This window comes from Mobula birostris, chromosome 11 (assembly GCF_030028105.1).
Source record: "Mobula birostris isolate sMobBir1 chromosome 11, sMobBir1.hap1, whole genome shotgun sequence".
NCBI lineage: Eukaryota > Metazoa > Chordata > Chondrichthyes > Myliobatiformes > Myliobatidae > Mobula > Mobula birostris.
Window position 1 is genome coordinate 1174107 of NC_092380.1, and position 25612 is coordinate 1199718.

Consider the following 25612-nt stretch of genomic DNA (forward strand, 5'->3'; position numbering starts at 1 on the left):
CCCTTCCCTCCCCCATCCCCTTCCCCCTACCCTCCCCCTTCCTCCCCCTTCTCCCCTTCTCCCCTTCCTCCCCTTCCCTCCCCCTTCCTCCCTCCTCCCTTCCCCCTTCCACCCCCTTCCCACCCCCCGTCTCCCCCTTCCCACCCCTTCCCCTCCCCTCCCCATTCCCTCCCCCTTCCCACCCCCCGTCTCCCTTCCACCCCCATCTCCCCCTTCCCACCCCCCTTCCCACCCCCTTCCACCCCCTTCCCCTCCCCCTTCCCTCCCCTCCCTCCCCCTTCCCTCCCCTCCCCCTTCCCTCCCTCCCTCCCCCTTCCCTCCCCTTCCTCCCCCTTCCCTCCCCCTTCCCTCCCCCCTTCCCTCCTCCCCTTCCCTCCCCCTTCCCTCCCCCTTCCCTCCCCCTTCCCACCCCCATCTCCCCTTCCACCCCCATCTCCCCCTTCCCTCCCCCTTCCCTCTGGCTCTCTATTTCCTTCCCAAAGGATAAGTGCAGTGGGGAGGAGAGAGGGAGAGTCTGAAGGGGGAGAAGGGAGACATGAAGGGCAGAGGGGGCAAAGGAGGAGGCAGAGAAGGGGGAGAGATCACAGAGAGGTGGGAAGGGGAGACGAGGGTGGGAAAGGGGAGGGAAGGGGGAGGGAAGGGTTTTTCCTCGGTGCGAGTGAAATGAACGTCTGGTGGTTGACTTTAGGAAGGGGGTTGTCTGCACCTGCTCCATTGTCAGTGGTGCTGATGGTGAGGGCATCACGTTCCTGGGTTCCTGGGTGTGAATATCACCAATTGCTTGTCATGTTGATCCAACCACCATGGCCAAGAACTGTCAGTAATGCATCTACTTCCTCAAGACTAAGAAAATCTGTCATGTCCACATTGAGCCTTACCAGTTTTTACTGGAGCACCTTCGAAAGCATCACAGCCTGGCACGGCAACTGCTCTGAACATGATTGCAAGAAACTGCAGAGAATTGTGGACTTTGCACCAGCCTGTCCTCTATAGACTCTGTGGTTCCTGTACCCTGTCTCTTTAACTCACCATCACACTCCCACTCTGACCCCTCTCTCTGGGTTCCTGGACTGTTACAACAAGGTCCAAATCAAATTTGAGGCACAACACCTCATCTTCTATCTGAGCAGGCAGGCTGCAGTAATCCATACCAATATCTTCTACGTCCCCCATCAGAGATTTCCACCATCCGGGCCATGCCCTTTTCTCACAGCTCCCATCAGGCAGGAGGTACAGAAGCCTGACGTCCCACACCACCAGGTTCAGGAACAGCAACTTCCCTTCAACCATTCAGTTCTTGAACCAACTGGCATGACCCTAATCACTACTTCAGTACAGCAACACTGACCACTTCGCACTAAAATGGAATTTGCTTCATTTGTGTTCTTCCTTATATAAACTGTGCCTAATAGTATTTCTTGTGAACAATGCTTCCCTGATGCTGTGTGCTAGTGATGCTGCTATGATTAGGTTTTTTCATCGCCCCTGTACACACGTGACAGTAAATTTGACTTGCTGCCTTGGAAAAGCAGCCAGCATAATCAAAGACCCCACCCACCCTGACTTTGCCTTTTCTTCTCTCTCCCACTGGGCAGAAGATACAAAAGCTTGAAAGCATGCTCTTCTAGGCTCAAGGACAGCTTTGATCCCAGGGGTCATTGTTGGGACCGCTTCCTTTCATGTTATATGTGAATGATTGGCTGATGGAGCTGATGGCTTTGTGGCCAAGTTTGCGGACGATATGAAGACAGGTGGGAGGACAAGTTGTGTTGAGGAAGCCTGCAGAGGGACTTAGACATTGAGAGAATGGGCATAGAGGTGGCAGATGGAGTGTAGTGTAGGGAAGTGTGTGGTCATGCACTTTGATGGAAGGAATAAAGGCGTAGATAGTTTTCTAAATGGGGAGAGAATTCAAAAATCAGAGGTGCAAAGGGATTTCTCATGCAAGATTCTCTGAAGGCTAACTTGCAGATTGGGTCGGTGGTGAGGAAGGCAAATGCAATGTTAGCATTCATTTGGAGAGGACTGGAATACAAGACCAAGGGTGTAACATTGAGGCTTTATAAAGCATTGCTGTGACCACACCTGGAGTATTGTGAGCAGTTTTTGGCCCCTTATCTCAGAAAAGATTGGAGAAAGTCCAGAGGAGATTCACGAGAATTATTTTGGGAATAAGAGGGTTAACATTTGAGGAGCGTTTGATAGCTCTTGGTCTCTACTCACTGGAGTTTAGAAGAATAAGGGAAAATCTCACTGAAACCTATCGAATATTGAAAGGTGTGGATTGAGTGGGTGTAGGGAGGATATTTCCTAAAATGGGTGACCCTAGGACCAGAGGGCAAAGCCTCAGACGAGGGGCATTCATTTAGAACAGAGATGAGGAGGAATTTCTTTAGCCGGAGGGTATTGAATCTGCAGAATTCATTGCCACAAATGGCTGTGGGAGGCAAATCATCAAGCATATTTACAGCAGAGGTTGGTCGGCTCTTGATTAGTCAGGGCATTAAAGGTTATGAGGAGAAGACAGGAGAAGGGGGTTGAGAGGAATAATAAATCAGCCATGATGCAATGGTGGAACACATTCGATCAATGGTTTAATTCTGCTCCTATATCTTGTAGTCTCTCAGTCCCTCTCTTTTCTCCAGATACACAGGACAGACACACCGTGCTCTGGATAAACTTTCTTTACTGACACAGTTTACTTAACCATTTTTGCTTCTGCTTTTCTTTGCTTGGTGGGGGGAGAGAATGGTCACAGCACCTCCCGAAAGACAATGTCACTCTTCCCCATCTTCTCTGCGTAGTCTTTATCGAAATGTTCATTCTGTGCCACAGTGAATTGATTCTTCCAGTCCCCAACTTCACCTGAGGGAGAAGGAGAACAGGGGTTGGAAATAATTCGGGAGATGTGTAGCTTATGTGGCTGATGGTTGTGTTGAGTTGTTCTCCAATCTTGGCAATTAATTTGCGAACATTTCGTCACCGTACGAGGACACATCGCATTGTGGTGTGTCTTCTGAATGCTTGGCCTTCATATACTTTTCATCAATTGATTGGATGTCATTTTGAATACTCAATTGTGATGTAGGGAGGAAATCACATTGCTGATTGAGTGGTGAACTTTCTGTGTTATGGTAAGAAATTTTGCCCACATCAGCTCTTAAGTAGGATCAGAAATGACGGCCCAACTGCTTCCAAAACAGAATTTCAGTCAAGCATAAGAATTGAGGAGAGAACTTTGCAGACCAAAACAAGAAACCAAGCTATTCGACAAGACCAATGTGGTCTACAAAATTCCAGTGCAGTGACTGCAGCAAATATTATGTTTGAAGTTCATGGCTCCACAAGGATTCATGAACTTCAACAGGCCTGTAAAGTGGACTGACCAACTCTCCCTGGTCTCCATCCATGAAGGTCGAGAGGGGCTCAAATTCATCTGGGCATCAGTGAAAATGATGGTACAAGCGAAGACATGGCATAAAAAATAATTCCTAGAAGGGTGGTTCTCTGTGAACAAATCCTATTAGTGAATCTACCTTTCCTCATGAACTTGGAGATGTCCTGGTTGAAGACAGTGTAAGGGAGGGTGGTGTAGTTGGTCATTGGATTCTCCTTCATCACACTGAACAGGGAGTTATGGACCACTGACTCCAAAGCCTTCTCATCCAGGGTCTTACCCAGGAAGTCAGCCACCTTCAGGATCTCTCGCCGTGGGTTCTGGGAGAGAAGAGAGTCCGGGTCAGCGAGCTATGGATGGTGGGAGGGTGAAATGGAGAGGAAGGGGTTATGGAGGAGGAGGAGGAAGGAGGGTGTCGCATGTCTACAGCTCTGCACCTATATTCTCCCTCCTCCTCACCCTTCCCTCCCCATCAAACTCCATTCCCCTCCATCTCCCCCCTCTCCCACAACTGCCATCTCTGCCCCCCTTATATCTACCCCTCTCCCTCCAACTCCCCATCCCTCCCTTTCAATCTCCCCCTCACCCTCCCCTATCTCCCCATCTCCCCTCTCCCCACTTCATCTCCTTGCATCCTCCAGCTCCCCATCTCCCTCCCTGTCCATCACCCCTCTCCCTCTTCCTTCATCTGCCCCCTCTCTCCCTTCCATCTCCTCTCTGTCTTCCCCCATACCCCCTCCCCCTCAAAATCCATCTCCCCCTCCCCCTCCATCACCCTCTCTCTCTCCCTTCCACCTTCTCTCTGCCTTCCTGTCCATATCCCCTCCCCCGCAAAATCCATCTCCCCCCACTCCCTCCATTTCCCCTCTCCCATTCCCTCCACCTCCCCTTCATCTCCCCATCCATCACACCTCTCTCTTCATCTGCCCCCTCTCTCCCTTCCATCTCCTCTCTCTGCCTTCCCCTCCATATCCCCCCTCAAAATCCATCTCTCCATCTCCCCTTCATCTCCCTTACTCCCGTCCATCCCCTCTCCCTCCATCTTCTCCTCTCCCTCCATCTGCCCTTTCCTTTCCCCTCCATCTCCCCATCTAGCTCCAATTCCATCTACCCCTCCCTGTCTCCCTACCCTCCCACTCCCTGTCTCCCTACCCTCCCACTCCCCGTCTCCCTACCCTCCCCATCCCCCTCTCCCTCTGCCCTTCTCCTCACCTCCTTTATGTCCTCATAGAAGATGAAGAGAATCGGATGTTTCTTTCTTGCCTCCCACCAGTCTAGGTTGTAGTCATACCAGGAGCCCCAGCTTACTGAAAAACACAGCAAGATCTCATCCGTTCTCTCCTGCAATGTGTGATGGGACGGCATGGAAGGAGTTTCACTCTTGACCTGTCTGACCTTGGGAGTGTGTGATGGGACAGTGTGGAGGGAGCTTCCCTCTTTGTCTGACCCTGGGAGTGTGTGATGGGACAGTGTGGAGGGAGCTTCCCTCTTTGTCTGACCCCAGGAGTGTGTGATGGGACGATGAGGAGGGAGCTTCACTCTGTATCTAACCTTGGGAGTGTGTGATGGGACGGTGTGGAGGGAGCTTCCCTCTTTGTCTGACCCTGGGAGTGTGTGATGGGACAGTGAGGAGGGAGCTTCACTCTGTGTCTGACCCTATTTCTTACAAGTATCTTTATTTTAAATTCAGTACTACAAATATTTCCAAACCAGTGGCTAACACAATTACTAGACAAATGACATTATCCTAAAACGTTTCCATTTCTATCAATGATGATGTTTATTGCCTTCCCTCCCCCACGGAGCTCAACGGTCCCGGGACACCTTTATGGTCCCCATGAACAGTGAATGTTCCCTCTCAGTGATTACCCGGGCACAGACATACCCCCTAAACATTGCCAGACAGTCTGCCTGGGCAGATTCCTGTCACCCGTTTCCAGGACCCACAGATAGCTGTTTTAGCCAGCCCAGGAGAAAGTAGACAAGGACATCCTCATCCATCCTTGACACCCCGCTCCCCCCGTACTGGATGACCGTATATAAATGGGGAGGAGGGCTGAAATGTAACTAGGCGGCGAGGAGCATCCCTCACAGTTATGCAAAAAGAGACCGTGTACATGTGGTATACAGTCTCCTCCAGCCTGCAGAGCTAACAGGGGCTGGGAGATCCGTGTACAATCTAAAGAACTTGTGACAGGGCACTGCCGCCTCAGATCTCCGAGATGCACGGGAAGAACTCCCTCGTAACGGGACTTGCGTTGGGAACCCCCTTCCTTGCCCCCAGGTTGGGATGGTGGACAGGGGCTAGGAAGTGGAAGGTGTGGAGCAGCAGCCCAACAGGTAACTTTTACCTGCATCCCTGAATGAGATTGTTGGTGTTGATGAAAGACGGCTCAAGTTGTGTGGGCTGGGCCCCCGGATAAGATTGCTGGGCCTGGGCCCAACAGGCGCAGAGGTGAGCCCAGCTGCAGTCTGTAAGACCATAAGACATTGGAGCAGAATTAGGCCATCTGGCCCATCGAGTCTGCTCCGCCATTCAACCATGGCTGATCCTTTTTTTTCCCTCCTCCTCAACCCCAGTTCCTAGCCTTCTCCCGTAACCTTTGATACCATGTCCAATCCAGAACCTATCAACCTCTGCCTTAAATACACCCAACGACCTGGCCTGCACAGCTGCAGGTGGCAACAAATTCCATGAATTCACCACCCTCTGGCTAAAGAAATTTCTCTGCATCTCTGTTTTGAAAGGGCGCCCCTCTATCCTGAGGCTGTGCCCTCTTGTCCTGGACTCTCCCACCATGGGAAACTTCCTTTCCACATCTTCTCTATCTAGGCCTTTCAACATTCGAAAGGTTTCAATGAGATCCTCCCTCATCCTTCTGAATTCCAGCGAGTACAGACCTAGAGCCATCAAACGTTCCTCATATGATAACCCTTTCATTCCTGGAATCATCCTTGTGAACCTCCTCAGGACCCTCTCAATGCCGGCACATCTCTTCCAAGATGAGGGGCCCAAAACTTCACAGTACTCAAGGTGAGGCCTCACCAGTGCTTTATAAAGTCTCAGCATCACATTCTTGCTCTTGTATTCTTGACCTCTTGAAATGAATGCAAAAGTTACATTTGCCTTCCTCACCACTGACTCAACCTGCAAGTTAACTTTTACGGTGTTCTGCACAAGGACTCCCAAGTCCCTTTGCACCTCAGATTCCTGGATTTTTTCCCTGTTTAGAAAAAAGTCCGCACATTTATTTCTACTACCAAAGTGCATGACCATGCATTTTCCAGCACTGTATTTCATTTGTCACTTTCTTGCCCATTCTCCTAATTGTCTAAGTCCTTCTGCATTCTACCTGCCCCTCCACCAATCTTTGTATTATCTGCAAACTTGGCAACAAAGCCATCTATTCCACCATCTAAATCATTTATATACGGTGTAAAAAGAAATGGTCCCAACACCGACCCCTGTGGAACACCACTAGTCACTGGCAGCCAACCAGAAAAGGATCCTTTTATTCCCACTCACTGCCTCCTACCAATCAGCCAATGCTCTAATCATGTTAGTAACTTTCCTGTAATGCCATGGGCTCTTAACTTGGTACCTTGTCAAAGGCTTTCTGAAAGTCCAAATGTACAACATCCACTACTGCCCCTTTATCTATCCTCGTAATCTCTTCAGAGGATTCCAACAGGTTTGTTAGGCAGGATTTTCCCTGCAGGAAAGCATGCTGACTTTGTGCTATCTTGTCCTGTGTCACCAAGTACTCCATCACCTCGTCCTTAACAATTGACTCTAACATCTTCCCAACCACTGAGGTCAAGCTAACTGGTCTCTAATTTACTTTCTGCTGCCTTCCTCCTTTCTTAAAGCGTGGAGTGACGTTTGCAATTTTCCTGTCCTCTGGCACAGGAAAAAAATCATTGCCAGAGTCCAATGATTTTTGAAAGATCATTTTAATGCCACCACAATCTCTAACACTACCTCTTTCAGAACCCTAGGGTGCAGTTTATCTGGTCTGGGTGACTTATGTACCTTCAGTTTTTTGAGCACCTTCTGTCTTCTAACAGTAACTGCACCCACTTCTCTTCCTTCACACACTACAACATCAGGCATACTGCTAGTGTCTTCCACAGTGAAGACTGATGCAAAATACTCATTTAGTTCATCAGCCATCTCCTTGTCCCCCGTTATTATTTCTCCTGTCTCATTTTCTCACAGTCCTGTATCCACTCTCATTTCTCTTTTATTTTTAACATACGTGAAAAACGTTTACTGTCCACTTTGATATTATTTGCTGGCTTGCTTTCATATTTCACCTTTTCCCTTCTAATGATTTCTTTAGTTACTCTCTGTAGGTTTTTAAAAACTTCCCAATCCTCTATCCCACTAATTTTTGCATTGTTGTATGCCCTCTCTTTTGTTTCTACATTAGCTTTGACTTCCCTTGTCAGCCACAGTTGTACTATTTTATGAATTGAGTATTTCTTCATTTTTGGAATACACATGTCCTGCACCTTCCTCATTTTCCCCAGAAACGCACACCATTGCTGCTCTGCTGACATCCCTGCCTACAGCTCCTTCCAGTTTACTTTGGCCAACTCCTCTCTCATACCACTGTAATTTTCCTTACTCCACTGAAATACTGCTACATCAGACTTTACTTTCCCCCTATCAGATTTCAAGTTAAACACAATCATATTGTGATCACTGGTTCCTAAGGGTTCTTTTACCTTAAGCACCCTAATCGCTTCTGGTTCATTACATAACACCCAATCCAGTATAGCTGATACCCTAGTAGGCTCAACAATAAACTGCTCTAAAAATCTGTCTCTTAGGCATTCAACAAACTCACTCTCTTGAGATCTATTACCAACCTGACTTTCCCAATTGTCCTGCATGTTAAAATCTCCCTTGACTACCATAACATTGCCCTTTCAACACGCCTTTTCTATTTCCTGTTGTAATCTGTGGTCCACCTCCCAGCCACTGCTGGGAGGCCTGTATATAACTGCCATTAACGTCCTTTTACCCTTGAAGTTTCTTGACTCAACGCACAAGGATTCATCATCTGTGGTAAACCATATATATATATATAGGCAATTGAGCCATTGCTCCTCCTCTCAGTCCAGGGGCAGATACTCAGCATGGTGGAGGTCACATTTTACTGTTAATAAAAGCCTTTCAGTATTTACTCTACTTCCAGTCTTTTGGAGTTATTGATAGTGCATCATCATCTTCCGATCCTATGCCACATCTTTCCACTGATTTGATGCCATTCTTTACCAGTAGAGCCACACCAACCCCTCTGCCTACCTTCCTATCCCTCCGATACAATTTGTAACCTTGCACATTCAGGTCCCAACTACAACCATCCTACAGCCACGATTCAGTGATGGCCACAACATCATACCTGACAATCTGTAATATTGCAACAAGATCATCCACCTTATTTCTTATACTATGCACATTTAGGTACAACACCTTGAGTACCAAATTTGCTATCCTTTCTGATTCTGCATCCTTAATGATCCCTAACCTCTGTTGGCTGCAACTGTCCCATCACCTGTCTGCCCTTCCTGACAATCTTACTGCACGCTATCTTTACTTTTTCACTATCTGTCCTTTCCTGAGTCCCCAACAGCTCTAACAAACCTGTCAGCGAGAATATTGGTCCCCCTCGGTTCAGGTGCAACCCGTCACTTTTAAACAGGTCATACCTCCCCGAGAAGAGATCTCAATTATCCAGGAACCTGAAGCCCTGCCCCCTGCCCAGCTTCTCAGGCACTCATTAGTCGGCCAAAGCATCCTGTTTCTACCCTCACTGGCGCATGGCACAGGCAACAATCCAGAAATGACTATCTGGGAGGTCCTGCTTCTCAGCTTTCTACCAAGCTCTCTAAATTCTCTTTTCAGGACCTCATTGCTTTTCCTTCCTATGTCATTGGCACCAATAAAGTACCAAGACATCTGGCTGCTCCCCCTCCCTCTCCAAAATGTGTGGACGTGATCTAAGACACCCCTGACTCTGGCACCCTGGACCTGTTCATGTCCACAGAATCTCCTGTCTGTTCCCCTCACTATTGAGTCCCCTTTGACTACTGCTCCTTTCTTCTCTTTCTTTCCCTTCTGCATCACGGACCCATGCTCAGTGCCTGTAACCTGGTTGCCGTGACATTCTCCCAGGAGGCCATCTGCACAAAAGTATCCAAAATGGTATACTTGTTTTTGAGGGGAATGGCCACAATATTCCAGAATCTCAGTAGGTTGTGATAGAAGCTGGGCAGACTCTGCAAAGTAGCATGGCTAAGGTCCGCTGGTGGTATCATCTCTTCATGAAGATAGCAGCCCCCCCCCCCCGGAGAAAGTACGTCAGCAACACATGCCAGCTGGGAGGAACCTCTGCAGGGTTCTGAGGTGGAGAGCCGCCAGCCGCAACTGTCCGCCCTCTCCCACTGGGAGACTCAGGACCACTGCAGAGACCCAGTGTCTCCTCTTGTCCCAGAAGAGGTCCACTAACTTCCTCTGCATCTTTGTGACAAAGGGCAAGGTGGGGGCAAAGTGACCATCCAGTACCACAACATGGAGAACACTAGCTGGTTTATGACCACCACCCTGCCTCGATAGGAAAGCACCCTGAGAAGATCTGACCAGCGCCCCAGCCGGGCCATGACTTTCGTCTCCAGGACCTGCCAGTCCGCCAGCCAGGTCTCTCAGCAGCAAACAACAGGAATTCTGCAAATGCTGGAAATTCAAGCAACACACAGCAAAGTTGCTGGTGAATGCAGCAGGCCAGGCAGCATCTCTAGGAAGAGGTACAGTCGATGTTTCAGGCCGAGACCCTTCGTCAGGACTAACTGAAGGAAGAGTTAGTAAGAAATTTGAAAGTGGGAGGGGGAGATCCAAAATGATAGGAGAAGACAGGAGGGGGAGGGATGGAGCCAAGAGCTGGACAAGTGATTGGCAAAGGGGATATGAGAGGATCATGGGACAGGAGGCCCAGGGAGAAAGACAAAGTGGGGGGAGAACCCAGAGGATGGGCAAGGGGTATAGTCAGAGGGAGAAAAAGGAGAGTGAGAGAAAGAATGTGTGTTTAAAAATAAATAACGGTTGGGTTACGAGGAGGAGGTGGGGCATTAGCGGAAGTTAAGAGAAGTCGATGTTCATGCCATCAGGTTGGAGGCTACGCAGACGGAATATAAGGTGTTGTTCCTCCAACCTGAGTGTGGCTTCATCTTTACAGTAGAGGAGGTCGTGGATAGACATGTCAGAATGGGAATGGAATGTGGAATTAAAATGTGTGGCCACTGGGAGATCCTGCTTTCTCTGGCAGACAGAGCGTAGGTGTTCAGCAAAGCGGTCTCGCCAATATATAGAAGGCCACATCGAGAGCACCGGACACAGTATATCACCCCAGCCAACTCACAGGTGAAGTGTCGCCTCACCTGGAAGGACTGTCTGGGGCCCTGAATGGTGGTAAGGGAGGAAGTGTAGGGGCATGTGTAGCACTTGCTCCGCTTACAAGGATAAGTGCCAGGAGGGAGATCGGTGGGGAAGGATGGGGGGGACGAATGAGCAAGGGAGTCGCATAGGGAGCGATCCCTGCGGAAAGCAGAGAGAGGGGGGAGGGAAAGACGTGCTTAGTGGTGGGATCCCGTTGGAGGTGGCGGAAGTTACGGAGAATAATATGTTGGACCCGGAGGCTGGTGGGGTGGTAGGTGAGGACCAGGGGAACCCTATTCCTACTGGGGTGGCGGGAGGATGGAGTGAGAGCAGATGTATGTGAAATGGGGGAGATGCGTTTGAGAGCAGAGTTGATGGTGGAGGAAGGGAAGCCCCTTTCTTTAAAAAAGGAGGACATCTCCCTCGTCCTGGAATGAAAAGCCTCATCCCGAGAGCAGATGCGGCGGAGATGGAAGAAGCACTCTGGTAGACTCCCAGATAGAGGAGATGCCTGGTGCTTCACTCAAAAGGTCTCATCTTCTCTGGCAGTGTGTCCACCTGCCACTGACCACCAAGATTCTGGAACATTTCACCAGTTGATCGGGCGGTGGACACTGCTAAGAAAACTTCCTGGCACTTGTGTGTGCTCTGCAGGTCACTGTGTCTGTCACCATTAGGAACACAACATCTGTAGGCTGAGAGGATCCCCTCTATGTCCCATTCACACAGAACCAGACACAGGAATGGCTCTACAGAGATGATATACAACTGGCCGGACATGGGGCACCCCAGATGTACCACTCTTCTAAAGGAAGTGGCTGCTGTCGGTGATCCATTGACCTGGACAAGGCACTCTGTGGCAGAGTATAGGAGCCGAACCTGGGCTACAAAGTGTGGTCTGAGCCCAAATGTCTGTGCAGTGCCCACCAGGAAACTGTGGTCTGCCCAGTCAAACACCTTCTGGTCAAGAGAGAGAAATCCCAGTTTCCTAGAGCAGGTGGATCAGGGTCGAGACCAGATGGACATTGTCCTGAATGGACCAGCCTGGGACTGTGCAAGATTGGTCAGGGTGAGTCTCCTGTCTCAACACCGAGCCAAGACGGTTGGCCATTCCCTGGGTGAAGATCTTGTAGTCGGCACGTAAGAGAGAAACCAGACACCAGTTCTTTAGCAAGCGGAGGTCTCCCTTCTTGGGCAATAGGACCACAACAGCTCTCCGCCATGAGAGGGGCATTTCCCCGGTGGCTCTGCTCTCCATCAAGACATCCCTGAAAGCTTGAAAGAACTCCATGCTTAGGCCATCTAGGCCAGGGGACCTGCCCCTCTGGAGTTGCTGAAGGGATGTAGACTGCTCCATCCGAGTCAGGGGTGTCCAGCCACTCTACGTCCTCTAGGGTGACTGGGGCAAATCTTTGCAGATCACACTGCACACGTCCACAGTTAACGGATCTGGCGAGAATAAGGATTTATAGAAGGAGCAGCCTTCTGCGTTGATTTCATCAGCGTCCGTGGCGGAGGAGTCATCAGCAGCCAGTAACTCCACTAGCTGTTTTTGGACTCCCCGCCACTTCTCCAGTGCGTAGGAGAAGGGTGAGCCACGGTCCAAATCCTACAGCATTTGGATCTGTGACCTCACATACGTACCTCGGGACTGCTGGAGCTGCAGATTCCTCAGTGTGTTCTTCCCCTGGTGTTCCTGCCGTAACTGTTGGTCCCCAGCAGTCAGACCAAGACGGGACCCTAGGTCAAGCAACGCTCTGTCAAGCTGCTTAATTTCAGAGCCCTGCCTCTTTATCAAGCCCCTAGTGTACTCCCGACATAGAAACCGGATGTGGGCTTTGCCTATGTCCTGCCATAGCCATAAGGAGCAGAAATCCACCCATCTCTCCCTCCGGTAGACCCAGAATGCTCGGAATGAATCCCAGAATTGGCTGTCTCCCAGCAGCCAGTTGTTAAAGGGCCAGTGCCAGTTCCCACCCAAGGGTGCAGAGGAGCAAATTCCATCCACACAAGGTGATGGTCCGGGCACGACTCCAGCCACATGGAGGATACCGACATGCGGGAGATGTATGCCCGAGAGATGTAGAGGTGGACTATGCGGGCACCCCCCCTCCAGACCTTCTCGAGAAGTCGCCAGAGTCAGGGTGGAGATTCCGCCAGGAGACCACCAAGTCAAAGGAGCCTACTCGCTCCTTCAACTTCTTTGCCGATACTGGGTCACGCCGGAAACCAGAGTGGCCCTCCAGCTCGACGGTACAGCTCCATCTGTGAAAGGATGTCTTTGTCCGTGATTCCCCACCCCCCCCAGTGAGGTCTCGGTACACCAACTCATCAGTCCCCAGATAAAACACTGCCTTCCCGAACTCTTCCCTGGAGGCCAAAATACTGGCCTCCCCAACCAGGTCCTCCATGGCCACTGTGCACTGTTTCACAGCTCACACAATACATTTCCCCCTGCATTCACCCTCCACTGACTGAGACAGGGCATTGGCTGAGGATGGAGAGGCAGCCATCCTTGCATCACTCCCCGCAAGTCTGCGACTCCCTGCAGACTGGGCCGGGCTGGTGGCTTTAGAGTCTAAAGTGAGAAATATATGCAGCAGTGCCACTGATAAAGCCCTGGAGTGAGTAGAATTCCTGGACAGGAATGTTTGGAACTTCCTGCAGTTCGCCCAGTCCTGCAGCATCAGCAAATCCCATCACTCCAGGGCTTTGGATCCTGAGAAGTTGGAACACATTCCAGACTCTCCTTAAGACAGCTGGAATGGGGAGGAACCTTCTGTTGCTAGGGCAGTAGGAAGACAGTCCCTTTTTAGGCACTGCACCAGAAATTCCAACACCAGGAAATGCTCCGTCGGTCAAGAAGAACTCCCAGGCCGTTAAAGTTTGTGGCATCTAAAACGCTCCGGCACCCACACGAGAGGGAAACACAACACAGGAAATGAATGCTGCCCCGATGTTAGTGGGGAATAACTGTGTTTCTCTCCCTGCACTCGGAGCAAAGCAGTTTCCTGGCAAGTTGCCAACGGCCGTAGCGGGAAGCTATGCAGTCCAAATTGGCAGAAGAACTCTGAAAGCAGTCTCCACACTAAAACAGCCCTCACTCAGATGTCCAAGAGACCTTCAGTATCTCCCCCAGAGTATCTCACGAACTTTATGCAGCAGTTTTTCCTTGATTTCTCTCAGTTCAATCAGAACAGCTCCCTGGGAGTCTGTGATTGGATGGTGTGGGGGGAGATTCACTCTGTGTCTGACCCCGGGAGTCTGTGATGGGATGGTGTGGAGAAAGATTCACTCTCTGTCTGACCCCAGGAGTGTGTGATGGGACGGTGTGGAGGGAGATTCACTGTGTGTCTGACCCCGGGAGTGTGTGATGGGACGGTGTGGAGGGAGTTTCACTCTGTGTCTGACCCCGGGAGTGTGTGATGGGACAGTGTGGAGGGAGATTCACTCTGTGTCTGACACCGGGAGTGTGTGATGGGATGGTGTGGAGGGAGTTTCATTCTGTGCCTGACCCCGGGAGTGTGTGATGGGACAGTGTGGAGGGAGATTCACTCTGTGTCTAACCCGGATGTGTGTGATGGAATGGTGTGGAGGGAGTTTCACCCTGTATCTCACCCCGGGAGTCTGTGATGGGACTGTGAGGAGCGAGCTTCACTCTGTGTCGGTCTCCAGAAATGTGTGATGGGACGGTGTGGAGGGAGATTCACCCTGTGTCTGACCCCGGGAGTCTGTGATGGGACTGTGAGGAGGGAGCTTCACTCTGTGTCTGATCCCAGGAGTGTGTGATGGGACGGTGTGGAGGGAGTTTCATTCTGTATCTCACCTCGGGAGTCTGTGATGGGACTGTGAGGAGGGAGCTTCACTCTGTGTCGGTCTCCAGAAATGTGTGACGTGATGATGTGCAGGGGTTGTGTCCCTGGGGAAGGTGTGTGAGGTGGTGTTGCTGTGAACCTCGATGCTTACTCTGCCCCTCAATGAACATTTGCAGGAATTCCTCCCAGGTGCCAGGCTCTGGCATCACCTGGTTCATCCGGTGGAAATGGAAGTAGGAGACCACGTTGTCCTTTGCGTTGCGAGCAACCACGATCACCTGAGGGGCAATGGAATGTCAGGTCTTTCTCTTGATCTGTCACACCTGCACTCTCTGCTCCCACCATTTCTCTGCATCCCAATTCTCTGTCCCACCAAATTCCCTGTCCTGTAATTCTCTTCCCCTCATGCTGTCACCAGCACTCTGCCCACACAATTCTCCCTCCCCCAATTTCTCTTCTCCCCCACTCTCTCACCTCTCTCTCCACAATCCCTCTCTCCCCATTCTCCCTCTCTCTGCCCTGCACCCTTTCCTCCTGCGGTCTCTTCCTCATGCTCTCTCCCCTGAGCTCACTGCCCTGAGCTCTGCCCCACTCTCTACCCCATTCTCTCTCTCTGCCCCCTCTCTCACTCTGTCCTCCTCCCATCATTTCTCCCTTTTCTCTGTGTCCTTCACCCACATTCTTTTTCATTGCTTTTCTCTCTGCCCCTCTGTCCCCCTCAACCCCACTGCTCTCCCCTCTTCTGCCTCTCCCGTTGGACACACTTACCTTACAGTTCTGCTCCCGGAACGATTTGGGTACCTTTTGGAATGGAAGGTGAGTTTTGATGATTCGGGGAGACTGCAGCTTCTTGACCTGATCCACCCCTGGTGACACAGAGAGGTTAGCCTTTCACCCCCCACCCAAGAACACCGAATAGCTCCACATCAATCAGAAACGTCGGCCTCTCCCACACCTCCTCCCCTTGCTCTCCACCCATGCCTCTGATCCTCTCTCCTTGTGGTCTACCCGTGACCACCCGCACACGTCCCCTTCCCCCATTTTACCCTCAACACATTCCCATTCTGCCTCACATACCTGTCCTCACCCAGTCTCACTCTTTGTGTCCTTGTCTACACCTCTATCTATCTCTACCCACTCTCTCTCCATGCAGTTTTCTTCCTTCGCCTTCTCTCCTCCCCAGTTTCTCTCTGCTCTCCCCCAAACACTCTCCCTAAATCTCTCTCCATTCTCTCTCTCTCCCCCTAAATCACGCTTTTTCTTCCCCATCCTCTCTCCACTGCAGTCTCTTTCTCTCTCTCGTCCTCTCCCTCTCACCCATTCTCTCTCCCCAGTCTCTCTCTCCCCAGTCTCTCTCTCCCCAGTCTCTCTCTCCCCAGTCTCTCTCTCCCCAGTCTCTCTCTCCCCAGTCTCTCTCTCCCCAGTCTCTCTCTCCCCAGTCTCTCTCTCCCCAGTCTCTCTACCCCAGTCTCTCTCCCCCAGTCTCTCTAGCTCCCATTCTCTCTCTCCTCCAGTCTCTCTAGCCCCCAGTCTCTCTCTCCCCATTCTCTCTCTCCCCCATTCTCTCTCTCTCCCCCATTCTCTCTCTCCCCATTCTCTCTCTCCCCATTCTCTCTCTCCCCCAGTCTCTCTCCCCCAGTCTCTCTCCCCCAGTCTCTCTCCCCCAGTCTCTCTCCCCAGTCTCTCTAGTCCCCAGCCTCTCTACCCCAGTCTCTCTAGCCCCCATTCTCTCTCTCCTCCAGTCTGTCTAGCCCCCAGTCTTTCTCTCCTGATTCTCTCTCTCCCCCATTCTCTCTCCCCCATTCTCTCTCCCCCATTCTCTCTCTCCCCCATTCTCTCTCTCCCCCATTCTCTCTCTCCCCCATTCTCTCTCTCCCCCATTCTCTCTCTCCCCCAGTCTCTCTCCCCCAGTCTCTCTCCCCCCAGTCTCTCTCCCCCCAGTCTCTCTCTCCCCAGTCTCTCTCCCCCCAGTCTCTCTACCCCCAGTCTCTCTCTTCCCCATCTCTCTCCCCCAGTCTCTCTCTCCTGTCTTGCTCTTACCCAGTTTCTCCCACTCTCTCTCTCCCATTGTCTCCCTCTCTCTCTTCTCCAGTCTCTCTCTCCCCAGTCTCTCTTTTTCCATTTCTCTCTTCCTGCTGTCTCTCTCTTACTGTTCTTTCTCTCTGTTTCTCTCTCTCTTTCCCTCACTCCACTCTCCCTCCCTCTCTCCCAGCCTCTCCCTCCTTCTCCCACCATGTCTCCTACCCTCTGTCCCTCCCACCAGTGTCTCTCTCCCTCCCCATGTGACCCCTTCTGGCCTGGTTGGGTTCCCTCACCAGTAGATTGAAATGCAGGGCTGCAGATCTCGAGGAAGGGAATCCGTTCAAAGATGGGGGCGCGTCTGCATTTTTGCACGTCCCCATTCATCATGATGAGATCCACAATCTCCTGCATCCAGGTGGTGCCTGCAGGGAGGTTAGAGATGAGAGGTGTTGTAGAAAGGTGAGCAGGTGAGAGGGAGAGCTACAGAGTGGGGCAGACGGGGTGAGTGCAGGAGGAGTGATAGGGGAATGGGAGGGAAAAGGAAGAGGTGGGGAGAGGACAGTGTGTGGGAGGGAGCAGAGAATGTGGGGAAATGAACTGAAGGGAGGGAGAAAATTTCCATTGGATGAGGACCAGAACGAATCGGTCAAATGCCTCAAACCAGGAAATCCTACAAATTGTCCAAGTACAAATACCCCACTCTCCCTCCTTCACTCCATGGAAAAGCTGTGAGTGTAATCAGATAGGGTGAAAGCGCGCAGTCATTTTCCCCAGGGCTGGGGAATCAAGAACCAGAGGGCACAGCGGAGAGATTTGTTAGGGCCCCAAAGGGCAACGTTTTCACCCAGGGGGTGGTCTTTATGTGGAAAGAGCTGCCAGAGGAAGTGGTCGAGGCAGGTACATTAACTACATTTGAAAGACACTCGGACAAATACACTGGAAGGAAAGGTTTCGAGGTCCATTCCATCCACTGGGATCGGATTGGATGGAAATCTGTGTTGGCAAGGATGGTTTGGGTCGAGCAGCCTGTTTCCCTGCTATACGACTTTGACTGTGAGTAGGCTGTGGGAACCTGGGGCAGATTGGCTGAGATCACCTTGAGTGATTGAATAGGTTTGAAGGGCCGAGTGGCTTACGCCTTGTGTTGTTGTGCAGGTCTCGGGTACCCCAGGTGGTCTCACTGACTTGTAATCATGTCCTCGAGCTCCTTGTGACAGAGCAGGAGGCCCTTTACCTCTCACAGTCTATGCTGGCTCGCAGAGTATCACTCCCATAATCTGTTAGATCATCTAATCCCTTGCTTACATAAAGCCCATCTCCCTGCATTCCCTGTCCATCCATGTTGTCTGCATAACAGCTTTTTAAACATCTCACTCATATAAGCCTCCACCACCACTACTGGCAGCACATTCCAGGTGCTGATCACCCTGTGCAAAAAAGACTTGCTCCGTTCATCTCAACTGAAATGCATGGTGTTAAACCATAGGAGCAGAATAAGGCCAATCAGCCCATCGAGTCTACTCTGTCATATCTCTCAACCCCATTCTCCCTGTAACCTTTGATGTCCTTACTAATCAACAGCCCATATACCTACACTCATTATATACACAATCACTTGGCCTCCTCAATTATCTGTGGCAATGAATTCCACAGATTTACCACCCTTCAGCTAAAGAAATTCCTTATCTCTGTTTGAAAAGGATGTCCTTCTACTCTGAGGCTGTTCCTTTTGGTCAGCTGTCAGATCTCTCAGTGTCACCATTTTGGAGATAATGATCATAATTCTATCTCCTTTACAATAGCATTGGAGAAGAATAGGAACAGACAAGTTAGAAAAGCATTTAATTGGACTAAGGGGAAATATGAGGCTATCAGGCAGAAACTTGGAAGCATAAATTGAGAACAGATGTTCTCAGAGAAATGTACGGAAGAAATGTGGCAAATGTTCAGGGGATATTTGTGTGGAGTTCTGCATAGGTACGTTCCAATGAGACAGGGAAGTTATGGTCGGGTACAGGAACCGTGGTGTATAAAGGCTGTAATAAATCTAGTCAAGAAGAAAAGAAAAGCTTACAAAAGGTTCAGAGAGCTAGGTAATGTTAGAGATCTAGACGATTATAAGGCTAACAGGAAGGAGCTTAAGAAGGAAATTAGGAGAGTCAGAAGGGACCATGAGAAGGCCTTGGCGGACAGGATTAAGGAAAACCCCAAGGCATTCTACAAGTATGTGAAGAGCAAGAGGATAAGACATGAAAGAATAGGACCTATCAAGTGTGACAGTGGGGAAGTGTGTATGGAACCGGAGGAAATAGCAGAGGTACTTAATGAATACTTCACTTCGGTATTCACTATGGAAAAGGATCTTGGTGATTGTAGTGATGACTTGCAGCAGACTGAAAAGCTTGAGCATATAGATATTAAGGAAGGATGTGCTGGAGCTTTTGGAAAGCATCAAGTTGGATAAGTCGCCAGGACCAGATGAGATGTATCCCAGGCTACCGTGGGAGGCGAGGGAGGGGATTGCTGAGTCTCTGGCGAAGATCTTTTCATCATCAATGGGGACGGGAGAGGTTCTGGAGGATTGGAGGGTTGCAGATGTTGTTCCATTATTCAAGAAAAAGAGTAGAGATAGCCCAGGAAATTATAGACCAGTGAGTCTTACTTCAGTGGTTGATAAATTTATGAAGAAGATCCTGAGAGGAATAATATGATTAGGAATAGTCAGCATGGCTTTGTCAAAGGCAGGTCGTGCCTTACGAGACTGATTGAATTTTTTGAGGATGTGACTAAACACATTGATGAAGGAAGAGCAGTAGATGTAGTGTATATGGATTTCAGCAAGGCATTTGATAAGGTACCCCATGCAAGGCTTATTGAGAAAGTAAGGAGGCATGGGATCCAAGGGGACATTGCTTTGTGGATCCAGAACTGGCTTGCCCACAGAAGGCAAAGAGTGGTTGTAGACGGGTCATATTCTGCATGGAGGTCAGTGACCAGTGGTGTGCCTCGGGGATCTGTTCTGGGACCCCTACTCTTCGTGATTTTTATAAATGATCTGGATGAGGAAGTGGAAGGATGGGTTAGTAAGTTTGCTGATGACACAAAAAGGTTGGGGGTGTTGTGGATAGTGTGGAGGGCTGTCAGAGGTTACAACGGGACATTGATAGGATGCAAAACTGGGCTGAAAAGTGGCAGATGGAGTTCAACCCAGATAAGTGTGAGGTGGTTCATTTTGGTAGGTCAAATGTGATGACAGAATATAGCACTAATGGTAAGACTCTTGGCAGTGTGGAGGATCAGAGGGATCTTGGGGTCTGAGTCCATAGGACACTCAAAGCAGCTGCGCAGGTTGACTCTGTGGTTAAGAGGGCGTACGGTGTATTGGCCTTCATCAATCGTGGAATTGAATTTAGGAGCTGAGAGGTAATGTTGCAGCTCTATAGGACCCTGGTCAGACCCCACTTGGAGTACTGTGCTCAGTTCTGGTCCCCTCACTACAGGAAGGATGTGGAAACCATAGAAAGGGTGCAGACGAGATCTACAAAGATGCCTGGATTTGGGAGCATGCCTTATGAAAACAGGTTGAGTGAACTCGGCCTTTTCTCCTTGGAGTGACGGGGGTTGAGAGGTGGCCTGTTAGAAGTGTATAAGATAATGAGAGGCATTGATCATATGGATAGTCAGAGACTTTTTCCCAGGGCTGAAACGGCTGCCACAAGAGGACTCAGGTATAAGGTGCTTGGAAGTAGGTACAGAGGAGAAGTCAGGGGTAAGTTTTTTACGCAGAGAGTGGTGAGTGTGTGGAATGGGCTGCCGACGACAGTGGTGGAGGCGGATACGATAGGGTCTTTAAAGAGACTTTTGGATAGGTCCGTGGAGCTTAGAAAAATAGATGGCTATGGGTAACCCTAGTAATTTCTAAGGTAGGGACGTGTGGGCTGAACGGCCTGTATTACGCCGTAGGTTTTCTGTTTCTATGTAGCCTGTGGAGGTTGATGGGAGTAGGCAATTTAAATGGCTTGGGATTGACTAGATGAGCCAAAGCACCTGTTTCTGTGCTGTACTTTTCTATGACACTATGACCTGATGGTATGAACATTAATTTCTACAATCTCCCTGATCCCTCTTATCCCACTGACCCCTCCCAATCCTCGTCTTCTCCTTTCCTCCACCCTCTGTGTTTGCCTATCACCCACACATATCTCCCTCACCTCCTTCCCTCCTTTCCACCATTCCTCTGTCCCCCCCGATCAGGTTACACTACCCCTCACCTCCCTATCATCCACACCCTCCCCCCCAGGCTGGGTCCAGCATCACCCACCAGCTGCCTATACATCTCTTTAGATTTGCTTTCTCAAGAGCCTGTTTCATCATACTAATGGACCAATAAACTCTAGTCGGGCTTCCAGCTGCCATCCATGATGATGGCAGAGTCTGTCATCAAAACATTGGTTATAATCAGCTGGAAGCCCGAGAGGAGTTTACTTTTTATGATTCATATGATTCATATTCTGCATGGAGGTCGGTGACCAGTGGTGATCTTTGATTTTTATAAGTGACCTGGATGAGGAAGTAGAAGTGTGGATTGGTAAGTTTGCTAATGACACAGAGGTTGGGAGTGCTGTGGATAGTCTGGAAGGTTGTCAGAGGTTGCAACGGGACATTGATAGGATGCAGAACTGGGCTGAGAAGTGGCAGATGGAGTGAGCTGAATTATCTGCAGCTTAATGTGAAAAAGACTAAGGAGCTGGTGGTAGACCTGAGGAGAGCTAAGGTACCGGTGACCCCTGTTTCCATCCAGGGGGTCAGTGTGGGCATGGTGGAGGATTACAAATACCTGGGGATACGAATTGACAATAAACTGGACTGGTCAAAGAACACTGAGGCTGTCTACAAGAAGGGTCAGAGCCGTCTCTATTTTCTGAGGAGACTGAGGTCCTTTAACATCTGCCGGATGATGCTGAGGATGTTCTACGAGTCTGTGGTGGCCAGTGCTATCATGTTTGCTGTTGTGTGCTGGGACAGCAGGCTGAGGGTAACAAACAGAATCAACAAACTCATTCGTAATGCAGAGGGATTGGAACTAGACTCTCTCACAGTGGTGTCTGAAAAGAGGATGCTGTCCAAGTTGCATGCCATCTTGGACAATGTCTCCCATCCACTACATAATGTACTGGTTGGGCACAGGAGTACATTCAGCCAGAGACTCATTCCACCGAGATGCAACACAGAGCATCATAGGAAGTCATTCCTGCCTGTGGCCATCAAACTTTACAACTCCTCCCTTGGAGGGTCAGACACCCTGAGCCAATAGGCTGGTCCTGGGCTTATTTCCTGGCATAATTTACATATTACTATTTAACTATTTATGGTTTTATTACTATTTAATTATTTATGGTGCAACTGTAACGAAAACCAATTTCCCCCAGGACCAATAAAGTATGACTATGACAAATGGACTTCAACCCAGATAAATGTGAAGAGGTTCATTTTTGTAGGTCCAATTTGAAGACGGAATATAATATAAATGGTAAGACTCTTGGCTGTGTGGAGGATTAGGGAGATCTTGGGATCCATGTTGATAGGGCAATCAAAGATGTTCCGCAGATTGACAGTGTTGTTAAGAAAGTGTATGGTGTGTCAGCACTCATCAACTGTGGGATTGAGTTAAGGTGCCGTGAAGTAATGTTACAGCTATATAAGACCGTGGTCAGTCCCCACTTGGAGTACAGTTCTGGTCACCTCACTACAGGAAGGATGTGGATTCTATAGAGAGCGTGGAGAGGAGATTTACAAGGATGTTGCTGGATTGCAGGGCATACCTTATAAGAATAAGTTGAATGAACTTGGCCTTTTCTCCTTGGAGCAGTGGAGGATGAGAGGTGACCTGATAGAGGTGTATAAGATGATGAGGGGCATTGATCGTGTGGATAGTCAGAGGTTTTTCCCCGGGGTTGAAATGGCTAACATGAGGGGATGTTGTTTTAAAGTTCTTGGAAATAGGTACCAAAGAGATGTCAGGGGTATGTTTTTCACACAGAGAGTGGTGGGTGTGTGGAATGCACTGCCGGCGGTGATGGTGGAAGCAGATACAATAGGGTCTTTTAAGAGGCTCATGGAGCTTAGAAAAATAGAGGCTATGTGGTAGGGAAATTCTAGGTAGTTTCCAGAGTAGGTTACACGGTCGGCACAACATTGTAGGTGGAAGGGTCTGTACTGTGCTGTAAATTTCTATGTTCTACGTTATATACCCTGGGAAAGTACAAGATCCTTTTTCATACCAAACGACCGTTTAAGAGTCTGATAACAGTAGAATAGAAACTGTCCTTGGGCCTGGTGGGACGAGCTTTCAGGCTTTTGTATCTTCTGCCCAATGGGAGGGGGGAGAAGAGAGAATGTCTGGGGCGGGTGGGGTGTTTGATGAGGCTGGCTGCTTTACTGAGGCAGTGGGAAGTGTAGACAGACACTCTGGAGGGGAGGCTGATTTCTGTGATGTGCTGAGCTGTGTCCACAACTCTCTCGGTCACAGACAGTGCAGTGGCCAGAACAAGCCATGATGCATCCAGATAGGGTGATTTGAATTTGACTTTATTTCTTACATCCTTCGCATACATGAGGAGTAAAAATCTTTACGTTACGTCTCCATCTAGATGTGCAATGTGCAATTTATAGTCATTTGTAATAAATAGTATGTACAACAGAACAGTAAATATAATATAAAAATACAATTGTATCAACATGAATTAATCAGTCTGATGGCCTGCTGGAAGAAGCTGTCCCGGAGCCTGTTGGTCCTGGCTTTTAAGCTCTGGTACCATTTCCCGGATGGTAGCAGCTGGTACAGTTTGTGATTGTGTCAGGTCCCCAATGATCCTTCAGGCCCTTTTTACGCACCTATCACTGTAAATGTCCTGAATAGTGAGAAGTTCACATCTACAGATGTGCTGGGCTGTCAACACCACTCTCTGCAGAGTCCTGTGATTGAGGGAGGTACAGTTCCCGTACCAGGCAGTGATGCAGCCAGTCAGGATGCTCTCAACTGTGCCCCTGCAGAAAGTTCTTAAGATTTGTGGTCTCGTGCTGAACTTTTTCAACCATCTGAGGTGAAAGAGGCACTGTTATGTTTTTTTCACCGTACAGCTGGTGTGTGCAGACCACGTGAGGTCCTCAGTGATGTGGATGCTGAGGAACTTGAAACTGTTTACCCTCTCAACCCCAGATCCATTGATGTCAATAGGGGCTAGCCTGTCTCCATTCCTCCGTAGGCCACAACCAGCTCCTCTGTTTTTGCGACATTGAGGGAGAGGTTGTTTTCCTGACACCACTGTGTCAGGGTGAAGAATTCTTCTTTGTGGGCTGCCTCATTATTATTTGAGATTAGGCCAATCAATGTAGTTTTATCTGCAATTTTAATTAGCAGATTGGAGCTGTCGGTGGCGACACAGTCATGGGTATACAGAGAGTAAAGGAGGGGGCTTAGTACACAGCCCTGAGGGGCTCCTGTGTTGAGAGTCAGAGGGGTGGAGGAGAGGGAGCCCACTCTTACCACTGCCGACGATCTGCCAGGAAGTCCAGGATCCAGATGCACAAGGCAGGGTGAGGCATCCAGATAGGATGCTTTCTATGGTGCATCTGTGAAAATTTGTGAGGACTGACAGGGGCATTCATATTTCTCATGCTTCTTGAGGAAGTAGAGGTGTTTGTGAACTTTCTTAGCTACTATGTTTGCGTGGTATCCCATAGGAGAGGGCAGTGGACCATGGAGAAGGGGAACAATGTGAACCAGGGAGGGGTGATGGGCAGATCATGAAAGTGGGAAAAGGAAGAAAAGGGGTAAGAGGGCCACCACAGTGAAGAAACTGGCGGGGGGAGCAAAGGGAAGTCATTACCAGAGGTATGAGACTATGTAGGTGGCATATGAGGCATTGTTCCTCCAACTTCCACCTTGCCTCGTCAAGATACAGAGGAGGCGTGGATGGATGTGTTGGTGTGGGAATGGGAGGTGGAATTGAAATGGGTGGCTACCAGGAAATCCTGCCTGCCAGGGTGGATGAACCAAAGGTCCCAGTGAAGCAGTTCGCCCAGTCTGTGCCGGGTCTCATCAAGGTAAAGGAGAACGTGGACATGCTTGTTGGTAATGGCATTAGAATTGGCTTATTATTGTCACATGTATGGAGATACAGTGAAAAACTTGTCTTGTCTACTGTTCATATAGATCAGATTGTTACACTGAGGTAGAACAAGGGAAACAACAGAGTTTCACAGTTACAGGGAGTGCAGAGTAGGTAAACAATAAGGTGCAAGTTGATTGTGAGGCCAACAGTCCATCTTATCATACAAGATGTCCATTCAACAGTTTGATAACAGAAGCGGTCCCTAAGCCTGGTGGGACATGGTTTCAGGGTTTTGTATCTTCTGGCCACTGGGAGGGGAGAGAAGAGGGAATGTGTGGGCTGGGTGGGTCTTTGACGATGCTGGCTGAAATCAAAACCGTGGTGCATCAGGATAGGGTGCTCTCGCTGGGGCACTGGTGAAAATTGGCAAGGGTCAATGGTGACATGCTAAATTTCCTTAGCCTCTGTGAGTGGGAATAGAAATGGGGAAAAATTGAAATAAGTGGCCCCCAAAGAAGGCCCGCAGCCAGAGCTCACCTGCTTTGGGGTACGTGGCAATCAGGACATCATCAGGCTTGGCCTGGATCGTTTGGATTTCAGTCCAGTTGGTCAGAATCCAGCTGGGCAGGGGTATTCCCTCCACCACCTCCAGGACAGGCCTGCAAATGCCTGAATTCGCAGAATCTTCCGGAGCCTGCATCCTGGAACAGAGCAAGTTCATCATCAAATTTCATTGTAAGGGGAGGCCTCGGATCCTGAAGCCCCACACGAAACATCTGAGGAACAGACATTTCCCTCCCTCCGCCTAGACAGTGCCAAATAG

At 49.6% G+C, this 25612-nt stretch overlaps 1 protein-coding gene across 2 annotated transcripts in view; it reads right to left on the reverse strand.

Moving 5' to 3' along the window:
• Window positions 1–2669: 2669 nt before the first annotated feature.
• Window positions 2670–25612, reverse strand: part of LOC140204711 (sulfotransferase 1C2-like) — a 72665-nt gene continuing 49722 nt past the window's right edge. For both annotated transcript variants that reach the window (XM_072271409.1, XM_072271410.1), the window contains 7 exons: window positions 25327–25490; window positions 16969–17097; window positions 15422–15519; window positions 14805–14931; window positions 4610–4704; window positions 3537–3717; window positions 2670–2865 (listed from right to left, as the gene is read on the reverse strand). In XM_072271409.1, the coding sequence (XP_072127510.1) occupies window positions 2753–2865; window positions 3537–3717; window positions 4610–4704; window positions 14805–14931; window positions 15422–15519; window positions 16969–17097; window positions 25327–25489 (906 nt within the window). In that variant the 5' untranslated portion in view covers window position 25490 and the 3' untranslated portion in view covers window positions 2670–2752. The remainder of the gene's footprint in view (window positions 2866–3536; window positions 3718–4609; window positions 4705–14804; window positions 14932–15421; window positions 15520–16968; window positions 17098–25326; window positions 25491–25612) is intronic.